Here is a 27,479-nt window from a genome sequence, read left to right on the forward strand (position 1 = left end):
TTTTATTTAGAATTTGTAAGTTTTTTTTGTCCTCTTCCAACCATCTACAAGTTTCATTGTATAATTCTTATACATTTGTTAAGTACATATGGTTATTCTATCCCTCTTCAAAAATGCTGCTACTATAGAAGTCTAGCTCAATATTTTAAATATGATATCATAAAAATAGGCTTAAAAATAATAGCCTCAACAACAAAAAATTATCTACTTTGCAATTCTATGACAAATGAAAAAACTAAATGAACATACAAAAATTATTTTTAACATATACAGAAAAACAATATCCAAGATGCCAAGAACTCTGATTTTGAAATTCAAAAATTCAAAAAATTTTCCTAGCTAGTTTGTGATGTATTCATTTAAAAAAAATCAAAGAAAATATTAAAAACTCTTCATGTTTCTATCTATAGCCCAGAAAATCATTAAGAAACAGTTTAATTTGGTTACAAGATTCTTTATTTTGTAAACTATACATAAACGATAAAAAAGAAAATGCATTGTACTTTAAATATTACATAAAGTCAACATTAAAATTTACTTTTTAGTGTGTATAAATCAAATGGAAATAATTCACCAATTTTACCTTCAATGGATTGTATATTGGGAGAAAAGTTGACCCACTGTTTAAATTATGATACCGATGTGTAACATTCAATAGGGTTTTCCATTTGTATTATGGGCACAAAACCATAGGTCTGATATACTTAAAAGTGATGGTTTGTCAAAATGTCTACACAATTAATTAACATGCTAACTTAAATACAGCAATTAACATAATTTTTGTTACAGTTAAATCTTAATGCTACTCTACACAATAATCATAAACAAGTCCACATGGCAATTATGTAACAATAGAAAAAAAGAAAGAAACATATTCCATTTTCTTCATTCCAGCAGCAGTACCTTTACTGGTATTAATTTGTTAATTAGGTGTGCTTATATATTGCCTAATATCCTATATTGGTATGCATGCTAAAACCTTTCTATTTCTATTTTGCAAGGCACCATACAATACGGTCTCTAAGTTGCAACACTAGTAATAAAAATGGCATAATTCTAGGATTAAATGCAAATTTTTATCTAAAATAAGAAATAAAATAAGAATTGAGATTTTAAAATTTGACACTGAGGCAAATGACAAAACTTTTGTGAAAATGTGATTCAAATGAATCTTTCCTTTTGTCTTCCTCCTTTAAATTCTGCACCCTAAATTGCTGGTCAGAAAGATAAAGAAATCTAGAAAGGTAAAGAAACTATGCTGTTTAAGAGTATAAAAAAATCTACATGAGAATGCTATCCAAATTAAAATAAAAATTAGAAAGGATAACTAAGGTTTTAACTTTCAGAATCCATGGTTTTCTGTACTTGCCATTTTGTAAAATATCCTAGTATCCAGAATAATGTCATAATTGAAAGCATCACTATTAATGTAAACACGATGGAGGACTCTACACTTCTCACTGTTTTTCTTACCCTGTGGTATCCCCTCATTCACTGTAGATTTGGGAAGATGCTACTTTGGAATAGCAATTAAGGTCATGCTTATTTTTATAAAATCCTTGGGGCCTAGGCCACAAATAAGTTCCTGTAAATTCAACTTAGACTCTCAGAAAAATAATGTATACAACCTTGAGCACTGGTTGTTTTTTTATTTGTGGGAGATGTATATAGATTGTTTTTATGAAAACTTCTTGTTTTTATCAGTAGATCTTCCTCACTTTCTTTTGCCTGGCTAGACTTGATATATGTTTTCTTTTTCTCTAAGGCATATAAAAACTCAAAGTAAATGATTTTTATTTAAACATAAAGTTCTATGACATTAGCTCCAATATTTGAAATAATTATACAAAATATATGTGAGTTTTAGAATCATTTTATTTTGGGGCAAGAAGGTCATTCTCAATAGGTTATCACTTTGTAAATAATAGAAATGTAGATTTTATTGATTTCAGCTCTCATCAATCAGATGTATCCATCATGATCATCACCATCATCATCATCATCATCCCCTTCATCCTCATCATCATCTTCAATTTCATCTTCATCATTCATAATATCGTCTTCGTCATCTTCATCATCAGTCCATTCATGGAAATCTCCACTTGCAAAATCTCCAGAGATCTCAAAATCAATAGCTTTGGGAAAAAAGTAAGCATTATTATTATTAATGTTATTTGAGTAGTGGGATAATTTGTGGGGGATATGAAATTGTGATGAAAATTAAGCAAATTAGGGATGCCTGGGTGGCTGAGTCTGTTAAGCATCTTTCTTTGGCTCAGGTTATGATCCCAGAATTCTGGGATCATGTCCTGCATTGGGGGTTCTTGCTCAGTGGAGAGCCTACTTTTCCTTCTGCTTTTCCTTCTGCTTACCTCTCCCCCTGCTTATGCTTGCCCTCTTTCTCCTTCTCTCTCTGACAAATACATAAAATCTTTAAAAAAAGGAAAATTAAGCAAATTAATAAAATTTTACTTTGCTTTTTAGCTTATTTAGCAAAGATAAGGAAAAATCCATTCTCTAGGGGTGCCTGGGTGGCTCAGTGGGTTAAAGCCTCTGCCTTCAGCTCAGGTCATGGTCCCAGGGTCCTGGGATCGAGCCCCACATCGGGTTCTCTGCCTGCAGGGAGCTTGCTTCCCTTCCTCTCTCTCTGCCTGCTTCTCTGCCTACCTGTGATCTGTCTATTAAATAAATAAATAAAATATTTTAAAAAAATCAACTCTCTATCATTTGCTGAAATTTGTGTGCTAAAAAGCAGAATAATGGTATCTGATGTGAAAATTCTTCAGTTCAGTAATATTGATCTCAACCCAGTTTTTCTAGAGGTCCATGTGAAACACTGAAATTTATAAAAATAAATAAATAAATTTCTTCCACTAGTGTAGTAAGCAAAATAATTGTTCCCTAAAGATAATCATTTCCTAATTGCTGAAACTGTGAGTATAAACTTAAATGGTGTAAAGGGCTTTGTAGATGTGATTAAATTAAGGACCTTGAGATGAGGAGATTATTCTTGGTTATTCAGTGGGCTCAGGTGATCAAGTGCATCCTTAAAACCAAAGAACCTTTCCCAGATAGAGTCAGAGAGATGCAACGTTGCTAGTTTTGAAGTTGGAGGAAAGGGTCCAATGAGCCAAATGTGAACTGCCTATAGAAGGTGGAAAAGGCAAGGAAACAGATTCTCCTCTAGAGCCTCTAGAAAGTATGGAGATGATGTTTAGTTCAAGAAGACCCATGTTGGCCTTCTGACATATAAAACTGTAAGGTAATACATCTGTGTGTTTTAAGTCAATAAATGTATGGAAATTTATTACAATAGCATTAGAAAACTAACATAGCTAATTCAGTACTTTAAAAAATATTTAGAACAAATCCTATTAATGTAATCCAGTATTTATAAATTGATATCACAATATGACACTTTAAAATCCATATTTTATGTGAGGACAATGTTATTCTTATTCTTCTTCCTCATGCTTCTTCTTAATAATTTCAACATGCTAAGAAAACTCAGAAGTTATGTTCTCAAAACAGTTTCTCTGCTCACCCATTGAATTCATCTCCAATATAACTTATTACATCATAAAAACCTTTTTATGGGCATCAGTGATATTTGTTGTAATTAATAATGTGACCATCTTAAACTACATGTTATGAAGATACTTTATGTGTGAAGTTATGTTAGGTGTGTACTAAATACTACTTCTTCCTACTTAAATCTAATAACAGGAGCTAGAAAACCAAAACCAATCTATTAAAAATATTATGGAATAAATAAGGGCAGAACAGGCATTTAAGCACTACACGGGATTCCTTTATATAGTTAACCATTTCTATTTTTTAAACAATCACAGTCTGTCAGTTTAAAAATTGCATAAAAGATGGGCACTTGGGTGGCTCAGTCAGTTAAGTGTCTGCCTCTGGCTTAGTTCGTGATCCCAGGGTCCTTGGATCAAACCTGGCCTTGGGCTCTTTGCTCAGCAGGGAGTCTGCCTCTCCCTCTCCCTCTACTCTTCCACACCCTCCTTCTACTCTCTCTCTCATAAATAAAATATTTATTTTTTAATTGCATAAAGGAGACAACTAAACATTATCTAAAATACAAGACTAACCAAGTACTTTATTTTCATTTTTGGTCATGTATATTAATTAAGACACAACCCATTAATTCCTAGTACATCCTTGTGTGCACGAGCATGTGAGTGTGCATGTTGTGTTTTTGTGTATGTACAACTAAATGACTTTTTAATGAAAACTACCATTGTACAAACAAAAATACTCATTTGGAATTTGCATTTTGAAAAAATATTTTGTGAAGCAAAAAAGATACTGCATTTAAGACTCTAAAATACATGTATGGGATGATCAATTTAACTCATATTATTTTTAGGTCTATATATAATATCATGTTCATAAAAAGAATTAGAATATTAATTATAATTTACCCTTCAAACATTTAAACTATATTTTTTCCATCCAAATATAAAGAAGTATGCTCAGATAGCTTCAACTGATGGTCTTTTACTCTTAAAATGTTAGCTTTTCTTTTGCAAGTTTGCCTGAATACTCTCTAAGTCAATTTCTTCAAAGGTACACAGACAGAAGGGTGTCATATGGGGACAAGGCACACACTAGGGTTAGCTGACCTGGAATAGAGTGGGACAAGAGTCCTCCTTACTTGAGAAAAAAACAGAAGGTATTTAATATCCTTTCTGTGTTTGAAGTAGTGAAAAGAACCTTAAAATATCTGAGTTGTGCTATTCCATTTATTATTTATGCAAGTTTTTCCTATGCTAGAAGTGACTCTTTCTGTCATGCCTCCCCCCATATATTTGCTATTCTTTGCATAGAGTATGTCCTCATTAAGCGCTTGAACAAATGAACGAGAGTCTTAAGAACTTATCCAGTGCTTGAGAAATTACTAAATAACCCTTCTTCTTACCACAATCTGCAACACCATTTGTTCTGGATCCCATTACTTCATTTCCATATCTGTCAACACACCAGCACTGTCCGACACTGCCATGGCATTGTGTTGGCTTGTAGTAACCATCTTCATCACATAGGGGGATGTACTGTCCTGTGAAGCACACACACACACACACACAGAGATTATAAATAAATTGTGTTCCTTTTTTGATGGTCACCAATTATGCATTAATTCACTCAAGACATACACACACATGGAGTTTCCACTCCAGGTTATGAACTAATGATTCATGTTGAACAAAATAGGTAAGGTCACTGCTATCATGGAGCAGGCCATTGTTTCTTTTGTTAAGCACATTTACTATTCCTCTTTCTCATTCTGCAAAGGGTATTGTTCTCAGAGGCATAATACAGAATTAGAACCTAGTTAACACCATGTGTATTACATCATCCAGTCCACTCAGCATGGCATATCAAACCCTTTACCATCATCGCTGCTAAGATTTTACTTTCATTTTCCCAAATTTTCATTCATATATTCCAAGCTCTTTCCGTCCACATCAGGCTGTTTTCCCCAAATTCAATACTGCTTGATCTTTGTATTTATCTTTTTCTCATCTGGAATCCATCCACCCTCCCTCCCCCTTACATTTTAAGATTTGACTTAAATATGACCAGTTATATGAAGCCTTCTTTTAAGCTAGAGGATTTCTGATATACTTCAACTGTGTGTGCATGTCTGTGTGTGTAGTTTATTATTGCTTGCTCCCACTGCTATACTGTGATATCCTCTATATTGGGAATTTTAGATTCTCTTGGTTTTGATTGTTGTATTAACAACTCAAAGTCAATCTAGTGGGAAAAACAGACATTTATTTTCACATCTATAATACTTAACATAGTATCTGGCACATTGCTAATGATAAACATTTAACTGATAATTTAGAAGTGAATTCACTTTCTTCAATGTTTACATCAATACAACAATGTAAGATTTAGGAGAGTAGAAAATTTTCTTGTCTTTCTTGACTTTTTTTTTTTTTCTTCAGTGACCAGACACATTAAAGTTATCTAGTGAAAGAAAAAAAAAAAAAAGTGCAGAATAAGTTGATAAAACATGAAATTCTTTCAATTCATTTAGTCTCCTAAGCACATGGGATCATAATTTTATCTCTTTAAAAAATGCCAAAATTCTGATATATAAATAATTTAATTTTAAAATTGTAAATCTTTTGAAAGATTTGGTTTTTCAATGAAGTAGACATTAATGAGCACTAAATATGTTTTTATTTGTTAACTTCAAATAATTAAATCCTGAATTTTAATCCTTGATCAAATCTAAAATATTTTCAACTGAATTTCAATGTCTTTTCCTATTGTACATGGATAAACTTTGCTTTGTGGAAACAAAGAAAGCTATGCATGAATGTATTATTTCACTTTTGGACTGTGGTATGATATGAATTTTGTAACATAGCTAAAAGAAACATGACACATTGTGATTTTATCACTGGTATTCCTCACATCTAAAAATGCTTTATAACAAAAAGAATTAGCCTTTTCATTTTGAACTATGGATTTTCAAGTAATATAAAAAACTCATCTAAACACACAATATTGTAATTACAAAGATAGCATGTCATAATAATCAGACTCAAAAACATTATAAAATTATGTGCCATTAAATACTCAAGGGCATTAACATATATGGGGAAAAAAACAAAAACAAAAACATCGCATACGTGGCATTCTGCATTGGATCCTAAAATAGAAAAAGGACTTCAGTGGGAAGACTGGTGAAATACAAATAAAGTGTAAGTCTTAATAAATAGAATTATAACAATGTTTATTTCTTAGACTTAACAAATAGACAATGGCTGTTTGATATAGTAAGATGGTAACTTTGGGAGAGGCTGAATAAAGGATGTATGCAAACTATGCAGGCAAACTAACTTTGTAAAATTTATTTAAAATTGCCTGAAAAAAGAGTTTATTTAAAAATTGTATGTCTAAAAGAATAAACAAAATAATCATAAATAATCACTTAATAATCTTTTTTTTAATATAATTTTTTATTTTTTATAAACATATATTTTTATCCCCAGGGGTACAGGTCTGTGAATCACCAGGTTTACATACTTCACAGCACTCACCAAAGCACATACCCTCCCCAATGTCCATAATCCCACCCCCTTCTCCTAAACCCCTTAATAATCTTGACTGTTCTAACATTTTAAGGCTCTGAGTGAAATTTGTTATCAAGTATCTAGTACATATATATTTATTTGCTAAAAGTAAGTTAGTAAAAAGTCCTGAGGAAAAACAGAAAGTCTTTTGAATTTCCCTGAGGTACTCATGGGATACTTTTATCCATCTTTCACCCATTTCTCTCTCTCTCTGTCCCTGTCTGTCTGTCTGTCTCTCTCTCTATATATGCATGCCATTGTTCTTGAATTGTTAACAATAGAATTAGGATTAAAGTTTCTGCTGATGCTTTAACTTTAGCATTGTTTAAATCTCTTTTTCACTTAATAACTTTCAAAATGAACATTATATTAGGGTAATAAAACAGACATAATATCTTTCAATAGGTAAGATAATAAAAGTAAGTTTAATGGCTTTCAAAAACTTCATAAATTTTGTTACTGAAATTTAGTGTCGTCTATCTTTGTTGGATTAATATTGATTTTATGTTGCTGTTTCCCTGGGGTTATTTATGTAAGCAATAAAGGCTTCAGAAGAATGATCTATTACTCACCTAGGAGCTTCTTTACCCCTTGCCGCTTCTGAATATTGCTGAGCTCCGTCTGGCAAGGTGGGTCTGCAGTGACATTAAAAATGTTACTTCAAGGATTATAGTTAAACAAAGAAGTATAATTTCTATGTTATCAGACTTATGTTGGTCTTTACATGGCTTAAAAAGAAACATATTATATATCAATTTCTTTTATAGATTACATAGATATAGATCGCAGATGTGTATCTATCTGTATACACTGAGAAAGAAAGTCAGAGACATAGGGACAGAGGAGAGAGAGAGAGAGAGAGAATGGCTTTCCTAATTTCTGATACTAGAATACCTTGATTTCCTGTAGAGAGACCAAATTGGATGAGAAAAAAAATGATATAAAATACTCATATGATGGACAATGGTTCTTATCATTTACTTTTAAAGGGTCAATCAACCCAGCAATGTAACTCCAACTGATGGACTAATGACCAAACAATTAACTGATTATGTTTCTCCCTCATTTAAAACAGTCTCTATGATACAGAGAAGTAGATTTACATTTAAAAAGTAATCTAAAAAAAGTCAATGCTCTTTCTAGTTATATCAGACATACTATTACAAATTTTGATCCTGAATAATGCTGACAGGCTTTAGTCTTTTTAGTTTCATCTAGATGCTTCAAGTATGCATGTAATGTGGAAATAAAACATAACATACCATAATTTCTGATATGCCAACTTTAAAAAAAAACTTAAATTTAAAATTAAGCATGACTCTTTTTTCAAACTCAACCACTTAAAGGAGAATATTTTCAGAGAAATACAAAATTCTAAATAGAAAAAATGTAGCCTGGTATAAATATATAAATATAAATATATATAATTATATATATTCTTATATAATAAATATATTTTCTAATTTATAATATTCAAGCAAGTCAATGTATTTTAGGTCATTTTCTAAAACTTGTTGTATGATAATGCATCATAAATTATTGAAAAAGCAAGCCAATAAACTAGTTCCTATTTTTCTATACTACAACTTTTTAGGGAAAAGTTAATGTATAGATAACTGAAATAATTTAAAAAGCATTACACTAATTTTATAATATCCAGTTATTAAATTTGCATGTAAGAGTGTAATGAGGAAATGAGACAAAGTGCTTAATATATATTTTATAATTAAAATTTATAAGACCAACAAGTTTTTTCCTTGGGAAATCTAAAATGTGGAGAAAAAGTAATTTTTTTGAGAGAGAGAGACAAAATAAGAAACAGATTTTAACTACAGAGAACAAACTGAGCATTACCAAAGGGAAGGTGGTTGGAAGGATGGGGAAAATAGGGGGTGGGGATTAAAGAGTGCACTTATCATGATGAGCCCTGAGTAATGTATAGATTTGATGACTCAGCATATTGTACACCTAAAACGAATATAATACTGTATGTTAACTATACTGGAATTAAAGTAGAAAAACTTAATTTAAAAAATGGGGACGCCTGGGTGGCTCAGTTCATTAAGCAGCTGCATTCGGCTCAGGTCACCATCCAAGCATCCTGGGATGGAGTCCCACATTGGTCTCCTTGCTTGGCAGGGAGCCTGCTTCTCCCTCTACCTCTGCCTGCCACTCTGTCTGCCTGTGCTCCTCTCTCTGCCTCTGACAAATAAATAAAAAAAATTTTTTTAAAGATTTTTTTATTTATTTGACAGACGGAGATCACAAGTAGACAGAGACAGGCAGAGAAAGAGGAGGAGGAGGAAGCAGGCTCCCTGTTGAGCAGAGAGCCCCATGTGGGGCTCCATACCAGGACTCTGGGATCATGACCGGAGCTGAAAAGATTTCAAAAAAAATCACGACAGATTCAGCTGTTTATCTACACATAGTATTTAATTTTGAAATATTTCTCTTATTATTTATAAGACAGTTCTGTCTGGCCTTTAACTTAGGTATACTTGGAATGCTTAATTAAGATTTCAACTATCATTTAAAATAAGTTGCAAAGATATTTGTGTATATATTAACTATTACTTATATATTTTGTGTTTATATATCATATATATTACTCTAACATATAGTCAAATATGCTATATATCTCTCCAATTACAGCAAAGGAATTTGTTTTATTGAATAAATAATGAGGAAAAACACTCTCTAAGGTGAAACATTTGAAAAAATGTTTTTAAATAAATTGTTATTATTTTTGATGAAATTAATTAATGAGCTAAATTGTTATTATTTTTCATGAAATTAATTAATGAGCTAACTCTTACTATTATTCTTATTGACAGAGCTTTTGTAACATTTTCTAGCATATTAAAGTAGTAAGCATAATTAGCCAAATTCTCCAAACTTTGGGGAAGATGTATACATCCTTTCACTTGCTCAGACACATTTTTTAAATTAATACATGTATTAAATGATTTCAGAGAAGATTTTCATGTGACTATAAAGTTTTTAGCCCTTTGGGGAATACTGCTTAATAAATGTAAAGTATATAAAGCAAAATTTTTTTTTGGGTACCTTTAATCAGTTCTACAAATACAGCTGCAAAATGCACAAATGTTTCAAAATGAAAGTATTCATTTCTGTAGAAGAAACTTCCAGAATTTTTCATAATATTTTTAAAAGTTCATGAATAAACACTAAACATGGCCATCATAATACTAAAAAAATTGACTGAAATAACATCATGAAAAGACCACATATCTTTTATAGTATTTTACCAGTATTTGCTTTTCTATTCTTTAGTTGATTTAAATGCACACTGCTCGTTAAAACTATCATGTAGGTTTTTTGAAGTGGCAATTGCCTAGTAAGCAAATATGCAATAATAAAATCAACAGTGTGTGTGTGTATGTGTGTGTGTGTGATTTAAAGTATTTTAATAAAGAAAATCTAGTTTTAAACCTTATTTAAAATTATTTATAAGTAGTTAAACTACTCTACAGATACTGCTATTGATTCACTGCTAATCAATTTATGGATAATCCTTTCATCTCTAGTTACTAAACTATTACTAATATGTGGAGAGGTAATTAAGATAGTAAAAGTCCCTACATAAGGTGTTAGCTTTTCATAACTAAAACAGTTTTAAGTAACTTGTACATTCTCTTAGCCATCAAGAATTTTAAAAATGAGGTTAGACTAATTCCCAGTTTTTTTTTAAGTTAGCATCAAAATTACACGTACCATTTTTCCATAGTTTCTGTAAATTTTATCATAACGTGAGGTTTTTTTTGGTTCTTCTTCTCTTAGCTTAATTCTAATCACCCTTAGATTGATTGTGTAAGCATGGTTTCAATGTTACATTGCATTTCCCTGTAAAGAAGGATGCCTAAAGAACTAGCATCACCCCAACTCCTTCAGTTACCTTGCCTCTTCCAGAGAATCAAGGTACTTTCCTTGCTAGTGAATTTTTACAAAGCTAAGTTATTTTTAAAAGTTTGAAGGCCAAGTCATTTTAAAATCAAATGAGTAAAAATAACTTTATGGTGAATGCAGTGGTTCATTCAGCTCATTTAATAAGATCACAAAATAGAACATTAAAACTCCACAGTATAGTGATAAAAAAACCATTTATTTTACACCATGGGGAAAGCAGATAGCAAATTAATTTTAATGATTACTTTTAATATCTATGTTCTCCTATCTCTATGTGCTTCTTGGTGGTTCATAATGGAAACTGTAATGAAGTGCATTAATATGAAATATTAATTACTATTTTTCATCTTGTTTAGCATGTTTTGTATCCCTAGCAGAGTTATTTTGTTTAATATGCTGCTTATTTGCTCCTTTATTAAACACTCTAATGAGAAAAATATCTACTAAAATGAATGGGGTAAAATGTACTTTTTTTTTTTTAAATCATGAAGAAATAGATAAAATGTGACATGCAGGTCAACTATCTGTATCAGTAGGTGTCTCATCTTTTACCTTGCTGTCTCTGGAAGCAGTAGCACCATTCATTGTTAGATATCAAACTGTCCTTGTATGTGTCACAAGAGTTGAAGAATGCCTTGGTACACTGTTCATTCTTATCAAGGTAAATGCTTCCGAGCTCTGACTGGTCCAGTAGAAGGTCATAGTTTGTATCAAGTCTATTAAACATCCAGCCAAGTGAATCCTTGCAAATTGGCAAAATACTGGTATCAAATCCTAAAGGCAAAGATAGAAAATAATTAGCTAAATCCAGAAGTCACAATCAGCAGCAAGCAATATAAGGGAATGTAATAGTTAGTTTCTGTCAGAGCACCTACTTAACAGTCAGAAATAAGGCTTTAAACTCATCTTGGGTAATTCATTTCCAAGTAAAGTGGAGATGGTAATACCTACCTTTCAGGATAGTTATGAGGATTAATTAACCAGAATATAAAGTAGCTAGTAGTAATTAGTCATTCACTCAATGGCACTTATTCCTGTAATTTTATTAGATATATTTCCATTCTTTTGAGGGTTCAAACTTTTTCTTAATAAATAGGTTGTCATGATGAATGCCTTTTTAGATGTATATAGGTATTACTGAATAATAATGTCCTATTAATAAAGAAATATAATTCATCTTCATCCCAAGGAAATCTATGAAAAGTAAAATTTTAAGGAAAGTAAGGTGAATACATAATAAATAATAGCATCAAATGCTCTATATCTTTGTGGAACCATGGTGATTGTGGTATTTCACAAATACAACATATCCTGACAAAAAATAACCATCATGTAATTTACACAGGTACGCACTCTGTCTTCTGTTTCACTCAAGGCAATTTTTAAAATTACAAATATGCTACAATGGGAGACAGTAGAGAGCACTGGATAAGCACAGATACAGAGGGATGTCAGACTGGGTTGGCATCCAAGGTGCAAACTGCTGAAGTGTGGGTTTCTCTGGATAAGCCACAGGCCCCACCCAGTAAAGTTCCATGTCCTAAATAGCATTACAAGCAATGTCAATGTTTCGAAGCATAATTTAAAAATTTACTTTCAACTAGTCTTTGTCAGGTTTAAATCAGCTTTAACAGGTATTTTGGTAGACCACTTGCTGTTTTATTTGCTACTTTCCCTTCATTACAAGTGAAAGTTAAATAATAACCCTAACTGGTGTGAAAAAGAGAATGTGCTTGGAATTGTGGAGACTTTTTGAAAACTGAATATTCAAAGAATTTAATCTTCAACAGCAGGGGTTGAAGAGTAGTTTAACCGTTTATGAATGAAATTCTCACATGCAGTTAATTTTATATTCTAGTATATAACCTATTTTGATAAATACTTTTTATATTCCAAGGTGTATAAATAATTGAAACATACACATATGTTTAATAAATTTTAAACACAATAGAACTACGAGTTTACCTTTCAAAAAGAAATTAAATTCTTGCAGAGAGCATGTCTGGTGAATGATAAATTTGTTGAAGTGTAATAATGTTTTAGATCCAGAATATCAAGGTATCTGATTTACATTCAGGTCACTGGCCCAGGTCCTGGCACTACCTTGTTTGGTTAAGTCATTATATCTAGATTTTAATGTTCATATCTAGATAATGTGAAGATTTTTCAAACATGATCTCTATGTTACCTTGAAGATCAAGAATACAGTGAGTTTATGCTATTTGAATAATATGTTTAGACACAAAACTGTGTTACAAGAGTCATCAGAATCATAAGTAACAAAAGGAATAGACATAAAATTATTTTAATATTTTAAATTATATACTTTCAATATGATCTAATTTAGTTGATGCTACAAGTATAAAATGAAATTAATTTGGAAAAGTTGTTTCCTGTCTTGAACTTTTAGAGCAGTACATACTAATTGATAAGTTTGAGAATTCTTGGATAACACTATCATAGTCTCTTTCTCTCTCTCTATACACACACACACACACACACACACACACACACACACATAGTCACTATATATATAACAAATATAATGCATGTATGCATAATTATTTATTGTATTTATTATATATATATAATTCTTGAATTTTCTGAAAGATCAATGTAAAATTTAAAAAAAATTCTAGATCTAGGTAGAAGGCTCACTTCTGTCATCACAATAAAAACAGAGTTTTCACCCAATTTCTGAAGCCTATTTTATCTTACATACAGTTATTCTAACTTCTTTATAACTAGAATTCCTATTATTATACTTTCAAATAATTTTTTTATACTGAGAGTTTCTTTTTATAAATATTTATTTATTTATTTTAGAGAAAGAGAAAGCACGAGTGGGGAAGGCAAAGGGAGAAGAAGAGAGAATCTCAAGCAGACTCCATGCTTACATTAGAGCTCCACAGAAAGCTCAATCTCAGGACCCTGAGATTAGGACCTGAGGTGAAACTAGTAGTCTGACACTCAACTGTCTTGTACCACCCAGGAAACCCTATATCAAGAGTTTATTACAAAGAGTACAGCATTGAGTACTGCATTTTTTTCCAAGTCTGAAAATCTCTGCCTTTTGATTAAAGTGTTTAGACTATAGGCATTAATATTATATCAATATGATTGTGTTTAAAACTTGATGCTGGTATTGGGGGGACTGGGTGGCTTGCTCCATTAAGCAACCCACTCTTGGTTTCAGCTCTTATCTCAGGGTCTTGTGATTGAGCTCTGAATCAGGCTCTGCACTCATCAGGGAGTCTGTTTGTGGGGTCTCTCTCTGCCCCCTCCCCAACTTGTGCATGCTCTCTCTCTTTCTCTCTCTACAATGAATAAATTAATATATTTTTTTAGATTTTTTAAAATATTTTATTTATTTGAGAGAGAGAGTGAGTAAGAGAGAGCGTGAGAGGGTAGAAGGTCAGAGGGAGAAGCAAACTCCCTGCAGAGCTGGGAGCCTGATGTGGGACTTGATCCCAGGAGTCCGGTATCATGACTTGAGATGAAGGCAGTCGCTTAACCAACTGAGCCACCCAGTGTCCTAAATAAATAAACCTTAAGCAAAACAAAAAAAACCAAAAAAACCCTTCATATTGATGTTATTTTATTTGTCCTCTTTTATTTGTCCTCTTATTATTTGTTGTTATTATTTCTCCTTTCCTGTTCTGTTTTGGATTAAATGTGTTGCTTTTCTATTTTTATTGTTCCCACTTAATTTCCACTATTAGTTTATGTGGTAGGCAAAATAATAGCCCCTCAAAGATGTCCACATTCTAATCCCTGGATCTTTTTGGTATTACATCACTAAAGGGACTTAAATTTGCAGATGGAATTAAGTGTATTAATCAGCTGATTTGGGAGATTATTGTGGATTATTTGGATAAACCCAATTTAATTAAATAAAACCTTAAGGATGAAAAAGTTCTCCCAGCTAATAGGCAGAAATGAGACAAAGAGAAAATTCTCCCAGATAATAGAAAGAAATGAGACAGAAAAAAAAGAAAGAAAGAAAGAAAAAAAAAAAAGAAACAAAACAAAACACGTGGCTTTGAAGGTGGAATGTGGGTGGTGTCTAGCATCTGGGACTAGCCAAGAAGGATTAGAATACTCAGTTCTATAACTACAGCAAGCAGGGAGTGTGTGTGTTGGAGAGTCCCAAGACAGAATCTCCAGCAGACTCTGTGTTGGGTGCAAAGCTGGCCTTGCAACAAATCCCAAAGCCCTGAGATCATGACCTTTGCTAAAATCAAGATTTAGATGCTTAACTGGCTTAGGCACCCAGGAGTCACAAGGAATTGAATTTTGACAACAACCCAGCTGCTTATAGAACTGATCCTCTTGGGGCACCTGGGTGGCTCAGTTGGTTAAGACTCTGCTTTCACTCAGAGTGGTCATGATGCCAGGGTCCTGGGATTGAGTTCCACATTAGGCTCCTTGCTCAGTAGAGTCTGTTTTCCCCTATATTTTTCCCCCTGCTCGTGCAATCTCTCTGTCTCTCTCTCCCTCTCTGTCTCTCAAAAATAAATAAAATCCTTAAAAAAAAAAAAAAAGAAATAAAAAAAAGGATTCTCTCCTAGAGCTTCCAGCAAGGTATGTAGCCCCTCAAAAACCTTGATTTTAGTGTGGGGAGACCTGTGTTGGACTTCTGACCTACAGAACTATGAAATAAAAGTTTGTGTTGCCTAAGCTGCCGAATTTTGTGGTAATCTGTTACATTCATAAGAGAAAACTCATGTAGTTTATGAACTATATTTTGTTTTTTGCTGGTTGCCCATGGATTATAGCATACATCATTAATTTACCACAATCTTACCTTTAAATAATATTGTACCACTTCATTTATGTGATAAGAAATTTGTCAGAGTACACTGAACTTCTTTACCTTTTCACATCCTCAATGTGAAAACCACATCCAAGTGGGCATTTCCCACTAACCCAGTGTACCGACCTTCCTCCCATGTTCTCAATGATAAAGATCCATGAGAACTGCAATCAAGAATCAATCCAATAAATCCCAAGATTTTGTAGAAAATCATGCAACATTAGTATATTTATGAATTATTATAAATGATCCCATTTTATTTATACTCACATAAAACATATAGGTGAATATTTACAGCAATTTTACTTATAATTGCAAAACTGGTGACAACCCAAATGTCTTTCAGTTGGTGAATGGATAAACAAAGGATTGTATATCTATGTAGAGAATAGTATAAACATAGGTGTTGAGGCTAAATTAATTCCAGAATAAACGTCTGTTCTGCACTTGCCATACAAAGCTTAAAAGCTATTCTTAAAAGACTCAAGTTGATGCCAAGTTATTTAATTTCATGCCAGAACAAAACAGAACACTGTAGAGAAATATCACAAAATCCAGCAACCAATAATTTAAAATTCACAATGTTCGGATCCAATTAAAATTGACCAAGCATGCCAAGAAGTATAAAAATATGACCCATAATTTGGAGAAATCATAATCTTGAAAATATACTCAGAAATTGCAATGATGATGAGATTAGTATACATGGATTGTAAAAATAACTATATTTTTTTTTTCACTATTCTGAATGCGTCTATATTGTTGTTTCTTAAGTATAAAGTGACCCCCTAAGTATGGCAAATAGGACTCTGTGGGTGTGTATGTGTGTATGTGTGTGTGTGTGTGTGTGTGTGTGTGTAGAGGATCTATATATGGAATGCTCTCTGATAGTCATCACATATGATCAAATCTGCTAGTTTTTCTATACAAGATGAGAGAGAAAAAAATAACTAAGGCACAATCTAAACTTATGAATTGAAATAAGATATTAGGAATTTGATACAACAGAATATTCAAAAACAACCTTGAGAGTCTGAATATTGCTTAAAATTACTTTATTACAAATTTGGAGATAATACACAGTTGTGTAAAAATTTAGAGTAGATGTCATTTGTTGGTTATGATTCTACATGTGTTGAACTTAAGGACTTTGACATTCCTTGACTTTATTAAAGTTTCTTCTTAGATCATTGTTTTTAAAAAGTTCTCCTCTCTCGAATATTACTCTTTTCACAAAATGTTGTGATAGTTTTCTAAGTAGAGGTAACCCAGAGCTCAATCTGTAATTAATGTAATGTTTGGGATATACATATGTTCAGTGATGTTAAAAATAATAAATATGTGGGGCACCTGGGTGGCTTAATCCCAGGACCCCGAGCCAAAGGCAGAGGCTTAATCCACTGAGCCACCCAGGTACCTCACCTCACACATACATTGTATTTTAACTAAATATTTTAGTATTTTAACTAAAACATTGATTGAAGAATGCACCAGTTAGTTGGACAAGTTAGTGCTTAGAGGATATGATCTGAATCCACTTTTGTTTTGTTTCATTTTCTCCATGATGTATATTTGCTCATTGGTAGGTTTTGTCTGAAGAATTCCTCTGGAAAACTTCATTTTTTCACCTCAGCTTCAGTTAACAAAAAAATTGCATTCTCCCTTTAAGGTTACTATTTAATAACTACTATACTATTAACAGACTGCAACAAATATTGGTTAATTGGCATTTCAAAATTTCAAGATGTCTAATTTCATGTAATGGTCAGAACTCCAAAATGATTCTTCCTAGCTGGGGATTTTTTTTTAATATTTTATTTATTTATTTGACATAGAGAGAGATCACAAGTAGGCAGAGGCAGGCAGAGAGAGAGGGGGAAGCAGGCTCCCTGCTGAGCAGAGAACATGATGTGGGGCTCGATCCCTGGCCCCTGAGATCATGACCTGAGCTGAAGGCAGAGGCTTACTTAACCCACTGAGCCACCCAGGTGCCTCCCCTATTGTTTCTCATTCATATGACTCAACTATTGTCCATAATAAATATCTTTGCACTTCCTGTCCAGAAATAAAATTCCAAAACAACAGCAACTTTCCTTTGCTTTGACATTAAAAAAGTAACAGTTCATGGCTATCTGACTTGTAGGCTTTCCTGCTAAAATTCAAGCCATTACCCACTTGTCTGGATTAAAATCTGTCTCTCAATTTGAAATAAAGGGAAGCACTCTCATCTTCTTAGAGAAGCAGTGAAATCATAGTATGGCTCTTTCCAATAAAACACTTTCATAAATGCTATTGCCACCTTTTTTAGTTATTCTTTTAGATCCTCATTTGGATCCATATTTTAGGGGCAACTGGCTTACATCTGCACAATGTAGATTAGTGTTTGTTTGAATAATAGGGAGGTGGATCTTAAAAGTTTTATCTTCAGAATTCTTCCTAGCACACTGCCTTTAAAAGCAGAATATTTTAACAGCAATATCAAGAAGTGTAGATATGAGTAATCTGGGATGTGGGGGTGAAAGACGTTCTAGGTAGAAAAAATAGCAAGCAAAACGGATCTAAGATCAGGCCATGCTTGATGCCACTGTACAGAGAGAGAAGCAATGTGACTGGAATTGAATGAATGAGGAAAAGTTGTAAAAAATGAGGTTAGAGAATTAATGGTCTACTCACTCACACAGGTCACAATAAAGATGCTGGCTTTTACTGGGAGGTTTTCCCATATGTCTCCATTTTTTTTTTTTTTTTTTTTTTTTTTTCCCCAAGGATGGCTCTCAGGTGACTTGGGCTACTGAAATAATGAACTTAACATTTACTGATTTGAGGAAGACACAAAAACAGGTTTATATAGGGGAACATCTAAATTGGACTTTGGCCAGGTTAAGTGATGGCTTGTTAAAATTTCAGAGAAGATTTTAATGGGAAGTTTGAATATAGGATTCTCAATATCAGGGCTAGAAATATAATTTGGGTATCATCTGTGTGTATCTTATTTTTAAATAGGTTACTGAACAAAATCATAAAATTAATTATCACATTTAGAAGAAAAATATTGTCTTAGGAACTACTAATATTATTTATCAAATAGATGATAAATGATGAGAAAAGGAGATTCAGGAGTGGTTCATGAAGTAAGTGGGAACTTTTAATTCACTGATATATCCTAAATGCCTGAGACAATTTTTGGCAAAAGGTATGCATTCAAAAGTATTTCATAAATGCCAATTAAATGAATTAAGTAGTACATATCAGATAGTATAAAGGTGGGATGCACATATATATATAAAGAAGAGGAGATATGGAACATACAAATATACACTCAAAAAATGATATAAAATATATAGAGCAGAGTTCTAGAGTAGGTATTATATATGAGCAGAGAAAATAGTGAGAGGTGTCAGCAAGGTAAAGTAGAAGGAGGTAACACCAGACGTGAGATTTGAAAATGAAAACAAAACAATAACAATACTTTGTTTTGAAGAGATATTAGATGTAGGTGAAAAATGAAGGGTAAGGTGGATGAGGAATTTTCTGCTGGTTTCTTGATAAAACTTCAAGTGTTTGAATGACCCAGCAATTGCATTACTGAGCATTCATTCCAAAGATACAGATGTAGTAAAAAGAAGAGCCATATATACCCTAATGTTCATAGCAACAATGTCCACAATAGCCAAACTGTGGAAAGAGCTGAGATGTTCTTCAACAGACAAATGGATAAAGAGGATATGGTCCATATATACAATGGAATACCACTCATCCATCAGAAAGGATGAATACCCACCATTTGCATTGACATGAATGGAACTGGAAGGGATTATGCTAAGTGAAATAAGTCAAGCAGAGAAAGACAATTATCATATAGTTTCGCTTATATGTACAACATAAGGAATAGCATGGAGGACATTAGAAGAAGGAAGGAAAAAAAATGAAGGGGGGAATCAGAAAGGAAGATGAACCATGAGAGACCATGGACTCTGGGAAACAAACTGAGGGTTTCAGAAGGGAAGGGGGTACGGGGATGGGTTTGCCCAGTGATGGGTTAGGGTATTACATGGAGCACTGGGTGTTATATGCAAACAATGAATCGTGGAACAATACATTAAAAATTAATGATGTACTGTATGATAACTAACATAATAAAATTCAAAAATTAAATTAAATTAACAAAAACTTTGGACAAGAAAAAGTTAAGTTTGTTTCAAGGTGGTAAATGAATTTAGGGAAAGGTAACCCAAAACAATACAATGGTTCATTAGCTCAAGAAAGGGTCTAGGAAGGGAAACACTGAGACAACATTCACTCAAGAACTCACTCGAGTAAAAAGACCAATATCCCATGCATAATCATGAACAGTGCTAGAAAGACAATAGATTATCCCTCACTTGGGAAAATAAAAAAAAGTCACTATGTAGCACCACCTGAATTTTTCAACCACTTATATATCCCATAACTTATTGACTATTTAGCATAATGAAATCTTCAGTTAAAGAAATAGACAATATCATGGAAATAAATGGTTTATTTATGAAAAGCATCTACTCAAAATATCTTTATAGGAATATATCTTATTATGAAAAATGAGGGGTACTAAAATAAATATTTTTTAATTATGGAAAGTATAGATATTATAATATGGTTTTAAAAAATAAAATCTCAAGTTACTAAAACCTGGGTAAATTTTTGAAATTTTCAACATTTGGCACTAAGACTAATAAATATAAAAACTTTGACATAGAAGGAATTCAATAAGCAAAAATCTTTCTCTGGAGAGTTGGTATAGTTTATCAATATAACTTAATTCAAGAAAGCCTTAAAAACATATATTAATCCCACTCTATATGTTATTTATGTTTACAAGAAGGGAAACAAAAAATCATTTAAAATTATTATTATAAAGGCCAAAAACAGTAATTTTTCAAAATATTTCTAAAATCTTTAGCCAAAATTAAATAGGAAAATATACTTTATTTTTTAAGATTTTATTTATTTATTTGACAGACAGAGATCGCAAGTAGGCAGAGAGGCAGGCAGAGAGAGAGGGGGGAAGCGGCTCCCCGCTGAGCAGAGAGCCCGATGTGGGGCTTGATTCCAGGATCCTGAGATCATGACCTGAGCCGAAGGCAGAGGCTTAAACCACTGAGCCACCCAGGTGCCCCGGAAAATATACTTTTTGTGCAAATGTGTTTGTGTGTACAGTGTATTGGAGGCAATTATCACAATCCAAATGAATTATATACTTGAACCGATTTAATATAACTTGAATTCTGAGAGATTCCTTTGAAAGATTATATGATGAGTCAAAGAACATAAGTTTATAAGTTCAGAGTCCATAAAATCTATATTCAAATCCCTTTATCACTTTAATTATGTGACTTTAGGTTTTATCTCTTATCCTTCTTCAGCTGTAGTGAGGGACAAAAAAATCCACTTTGCAAGGTAGTTGAAGGGACTATATAAAACAATATAAATGATTGCTTTTTATGATTTAGTCCCATGGGACTGAAATTAAATTACAATGGCCTATGTGCAAACCACCACATTGTACTCACTAATGGGTAGAACCTATTTGCTCATTCTACCCCTTTTTCCTCCCATACTCATCAATTCCTATTATCCTTTGGATAATAGAACACCATAATCCCCATGAAACATCTAAAATCATTCAAGAAATATCTAGTGATCTCTGTTCTCTTCAAAGATCTGGCACAAATTTGTAAAAGGCAAAATCTATCAGACATAATCTTTATAACTGAAAAATATCTCTCAATATTCCTTGAATGTTTATGCCACTGTAGAAAATGAAGTTATCCACATCTAGAATGCAAGCACATAGGAGTTCACTTCCTAATCTTGTGAAATAACAAGGCTATATTAATAACTGCATTTGCTTAAATATATTAGCCTAATTGCAATTAACATGAAAACAATGTAAAATCATTCAAATGAAAGAAAAACTCAGGAACTGTAGATTTCAAAACACTCAAAATGATGGAAGGACTGTGCTCACTCATGAAGGTTTACAATGTCAAAAAGTACTATAACACCCAAAATAAATAAATTTAAAGACTGCTAGATTTGGGAAAATAGTGGGGGTACACATGAGTAAGTAATTAGAAGTAAAATAGCATTTTAGCACACACTGGCTTCAATACATGCTAGGTCTTCTAGATTCAAAGAGAGATAAGGTAAAAATCTTCTGCCCAACTTGTCATTTAAAAAGTTATTTTAGGGGCGCCTGGGTGGCTCAGTAGTTTGGGCTGCTGCCTTCGGTTCGGGTCATGATCTCAGGGTCCTGGGATCGAGCCCCGCATCAGGCTGTCTGCTCAGCGGGAAGCCTGCTTCTCTCTTTCTTTCTCTCTCTCTCTGCCTGCCTCTCTGCCTACTTGTGATCTCTGTCTGTCAAATAAATAAATAAAATCTTTAAAAAAAAAAAGTTATTTTAGATTCTGTTCCCAGTAATGACTGAGTAACACTTTCTGGACTGATGCCCATACTCCTAAATAATTAAACTCTGCACATAATTAAAAAAAAAATAAGAAGGGACTGAAGAATGATTAAGAAATTGACAGATACTGGTGAAAAGGCCACATTTTGAAAGGGAGGTTATATGGAGTGAATTCTCAATTTTTGTGTTTTTTAGCCTGGGAACAAAGTGTTGATATGGGAGAAGGCAGGAGGGAGGGACACTTGTGTGGCTCAGTCAGTTAAGCATCTGCCTTCTGCTCAGGTCATGATCCTAGAACCCTGGGATCAAGCCCCATGTGGGGCTCCCTGCTGCATGGGGAGTCTGCTTCTCTCTCTCTCTCTCTCTCTCTCTCTCTCAGCCTATTGCTCCCCCTGCTTGTGAGCTCTCTCTCTCTCCCTCTCTCTCCCTGTCAAACAAAAAAATTAAATTAAATTAAATTTAAAAAAAAAAAAAGGCAGGAGGATCACTGGTAGAAAAACGATTCAGACATTCTAGCCTGAAAAATCAGAAAATTTGTGTACAACCATTGAAAATCAAGAGAGAAATCCAGGCAGGAAAAGAGCCAGAGAGCCAGGTACTTTTTGCCTTAGCTTATGATGACCCAGCAATCACACATGCACACTGTGGACTCCAATCATCTACAGTAGAGACTACACATCTGAATTGAGGGTAGAGCTAGAACCCAAGAAATAAGACTTTTCATTTTGAGTCCAACAAAATTAATCATGTGCTAAAATAAAAAAATGCCCATTGGACTAAAGTAACATAATAAAGCATTCCACATTTGGTATCCATAACCTCTGGAACACTATCCATAATTATGAGACATGCGAAGCACCAAGGAAAATGAACATGTTTTTAAAAGAAAAGACAATCAATTAAGAGAGCATCTGAAATGAGATTTAGTTGTCGGAATTAGCAGACGAGATTCCAAAGAAACTAAAATAACTATCTTCAAAGAAGAGAAGAAAATATGCTGGTAATAATAGAAATGATAGGAACTACTAGTAGAGAAATAGAAGTTTAAGAAAGAACTAAATGGAAATTCAAGAACAACATAACAAAGCAACCTACAAAACATAAAAAAATCACTAGATGGATTCAACAGCAGAAATGCGTTCACGGAAAAAAAAAAAAAAAAACAACTTAACTTGAATATGGACCAATTGCAATGATATTATGTGAGGAAAATCCAGGAAAGAAATGAAGAGTGTCTAAGGAAATGGCTGGATAATACATGGACTAAAGCACATGTAACTGAAGACCCAGAAAAGAATGATAATGGTGCAAATAACAATAATAATAATTTTTATTATTATAATTATTATTATTTGAGGAAATAATGGTAGAAATTTTGTTTAAATATCTAAATTTACAGGTTAAAGATTACAATAATTCTCAAGCAAAATAAACACAATAAAGGCATTTCTAACAAATCTTTAAAAGACCTAAACATAAACCCCCAACTTGAAATCAGCAAGAAGAAAATGACATATCATAATTAAACAGTGATTCGATTAAAGCTTGGAATCTCATCAGGCTTTAATTGTGAAGTCCAAGTGTTGAATAATAACTTTAAATGAGGAAAGAAAAAAAAAATTAAGTACACTTTGAAAAATCTCCATCCAGTGAAAATAATCTGGAATGAAGGCTGAAACTCCCTGTTTTCACCTGGGGGAAGTTGAGAACAGTATTACTCTCACCCTAACAATAAGAGAAATATGAATAATCTACAAAACCATAATTATTTGGAACCCATTAGGAACTCTGTCTCTGGGCAATGCAATAACTCAGAATCTAAAACTAAGTATCTCTGTCCAAGAGATGTGGTATGAACAGCTCACCTGAGATAGCCATAAGCCAACAAGGAGAATTCAGCTAAAATATTCAATAAATTGCTAAAGCCTGAGTAGAAGTTAGCATGACACTAAACAACTCCTAGAAGCCACAAAAGGCAGAGGAATCCATAACCATTGACATATTTTATTCCAAAAACCTCAGCAAGTACTTGCTTTGGCAGCACATATACCAAAAACCTCAGCAAATGCTTTCAAGGAAGATTTAGGGTAGGTTAAGAGAGCTAATAAAGCCACCTAAGAAACAGAAACTGCTATGAACAAAGTATGAGTGCTCAGCCATATCCTTTTTCCCTGTATCCCTTATAACAAAGCTTTAATTTACTAGGAAAAATAAGATTGATTACTCTATCACCCTGTGGATGTCAGTGAGGATACATTGTACCCAGAATACTAGAAAAGACAAACAAACAGCTGTCTCTGAATAAGAGGCAGGACAATGTCCTGAGTATAGATCATTATAGATCATCAGGGAATGGATGGGTCTGGGATGATGTAGATCATCAGGGAATACCTGAACTGATGATGGGATAGCATCTATGGGAAATTCTACCTCTGAGACCCAGGTACACATCACCTACCTAAAGTTATCTCTTACCAAGAATACAAAGGAATGCTCCTATTATCTGGGTGCCAGACAAGTACCAAAAGTCTACCAATAGTGGAGGGGGAAGATTGTGGTGAAGGACCCTCTTTAAGACTTAGTTGCAAAGAAAAAATATGAAGAAGCAAGTGGAGAAAGAGTACAGCAACTCAGCCTCACCATATGCGCAAGGCAACACAAAGGCATTTGAAGCCTTTAGATGCACTGAGGGTAACAATAATAAACCAAAACCAAAACCTAGTTCTATATATGACTAGATTGACTTATTAATCATCACAATAAAGGCCAAGTTAAAAAACACAAAAGAAAGACCTTTATTATTAGACATAAATACTACTTTTATCAGTCCTACTGTCATATATGTCCAATTTTATGCAAAAAATAGACACACAAATGAAAAAGGAAAAAGATTTCTAAAAAGTTCCAAGAGACAAAGCACTTAATAGAATCAAACTCAGATATGGCAGATGTAGTAATATCTGAGAAATAACTCGAAATTAACATGTATAAAGGCAAAATTTGCATTAGAAATATAGATGGAAACAATAAGAAACAAACAGACATGCCAGGAGAAGGGGAAAGAGGAGGGTAAGAAGAAAGAGAAAACAAAGGAAGAGGAAGGGGAGGAGAAAAAGAGGACAAAAACAGAACATACAAGAGCCGCAGATCATTATTAAACAGTCTAACAGAAAAGTAACTGAAACTGTAGAAGAAGAGAGAGAAAATAGTGCAGAAGAAATATTTCAAGACTTAATGGAGAATTTTCCAAAATTAATTAAATACATTAAATCACAGAGATAAGAATCTTAACTCCAAACAAGGTAAGTACCAACCAAGCAAACAAAGGAAGGAACAAAACCTAAACACATCAGAGTCAAACAACTCAAGACCAATTAATAAGGAGTGAAATCCTTAAAGCAGCTAGAGGCAAATGAATTTGCCTATAGAGAAATGAAGAAAAGAGATTGATGGCAGACTACTAAACTGAAATCTTACAAGCCAGAATATGATGGAAAGACATCTGTAATGTGCTGAAAGAAAGAAACAGAGCTCTAGACCAAAATTTCTTTACCCAGAGAAAATATCTTTGAGAAAGGAAGGAGAAATACCTTTAAGCAAAAAAAAAAATGGGAGAAAATTTATTTAAAGCTCATGTGTGCTATAAGAAATGTTAAGAAATTCTGTAGGCAGAATACATTTGGTACTAGGCAGAAATTTGGATTGTTAGAAACAAACAAACCAAAAAACCCTGAAGAATTCTGGAAGTATCATAGATGAAGATGCATATGAAATTTGCAATTTTTAATTCAAAAGTTTTAAAAGATAATTAAATGTTTATGTTTACTTGTTTTGTTTTTTAGATTCCACATCTAAGTAAAAATCATATGGTATTTGTCTTTCTCTGTCTGACTTGTATCACTTAGCATAATACCCTCTAGACCTATCCATGTTGTCACAAATGACAAGATCTCATTTCTTTTAAAATTTGAGTAATATTCTATCATATATATATATACATATGTGTGTGTGTGTATATATATATATATATATATATATATATATATAATCTTATGTCTTCTTTATGCATTCATCTATCAGTGGACACTGGATTGTTTGCAGTTCTTAGCTGATGTAAATAATGCTGCATTAAACATATGGAATATGCATAGGGAATGCATATATCTTTTCAAATTAGTGTTTTCATTTTCTATATGTAAATAGCCAGCAGTGGAATTACTAGATCATATGGTGTTTCTGTTTTTAATTCTTCAAGGAATCTCCATAGATTTGTTTGTTGTGAAACAAACAAATTAAAAAAAAAAAATACAGACTCTTAAATTGCCGAAGGAGGTGCATAGGCAGATGGGTGAAATAGATAGAGGGGATTGAGAAATACAAATTCCACTTATAAAATAAATAAGTCACAGAAATGGAAAGTACAGCAGAGGGACTATAGTAAATAATATTGTAATGTTGTATGTTGACAGATGGTGATGGCCCTTATCATGGTGAGAACTAAATAATGTATAGAATTGTTGAATCAATATGGTCTATGCTTGAAACTAATATAGCATGATACATTAATTATACTTCAATAAAAATAAATATGGAATGTCTAAAGTTATTAATGTTATATGTTTGTAGCATATATCAAAGCAAAACATATGTCAAAATAGCACAAAAGATGGGATAAATTCAGAATTGTATACTTACAATGCTAATACATATATAAAATGGGAAAATATTATTTGAAGGTAAACTGTGATAAATTAAATTTGTAACTTGTAAATCCTAGCGTAGCCATTAAAAAACTTTCGTGAGGAGGTAGAAATAATAAACCAAGAGTTGAAATAAAATGAAATCAAAAAAAGACTTACTTGGTCCAAAATAAAGCATCATAAGAAAAAAATGGGCAAAGAAGAGATGGAAAAGAGAAAACACATAGAAAGAAAATACATTACAATGAAACCATAGCATTAATTATGTTAAATGTTAGTAAGCATATCAACAAAAATATAAAAAATTTATCAAAATACAAAAATACCCTAGATTCTAACTATATATTGTTCTCAAGCAAGCCATTTTAAGTAAAATGGCATAGTAGGTTGAAATTAAGAGGCTGGAAAAATATACCAGGAAAACATTAATAGAAAAAAAGCAAGACCGACAATATTAATATTATATTTGACTTAAGAAT

General features: G+C 32.7%; 1 protein-coding gene across 1 annotated transcript in view; it reads right to left on the bottom strand.

The window, feature by feature from the left end:
* Positions 1–413: 413 nt before the first annotated feature.
* SPOCK3 (SPARC (osteonectin), cwcv and kazal like domains proteoglycan 3) overlaps positions 414–27,479 on the bottom strand; it is a 504,243-nt gene continuing 477,177 nt past the window's right edge. Inside the window, exons 8-11 of the mRNA XM_082727289.1 lie at positions 11,592–11,813; positions 7,685–7,747; positions 4,940–5,077; positions 414–2,135 (exon numbers count right to left, since the gene is read on the bottom strand). Coding sequence (XP_082583415.1) covers positions 1,963–2,135; positions 4,940–5,077; positions 7,685–7,747; positions 11,592–11,813 — 596 coding nt within the window. The 3' untranslated portion in view covers positions 414–1,962. The remainder of the gene's footprint in view (positions 2,136–4,939; positions 5,078–7,684; positions 7,748–11,591; positions 11,814–27,479) is intronic.

The sequence above is a fragment of the Mustela nivalis genome, assembly GCF_964662115.1.
Source record: "Mustela nivalis genome assembly, chromosome: 4".
Lineage (NCBI taxonomy): Eukaryota > Metazoa > Chordata > Mammalia > Carnivora > Mustelidae > Mustela > Mustela nivalis.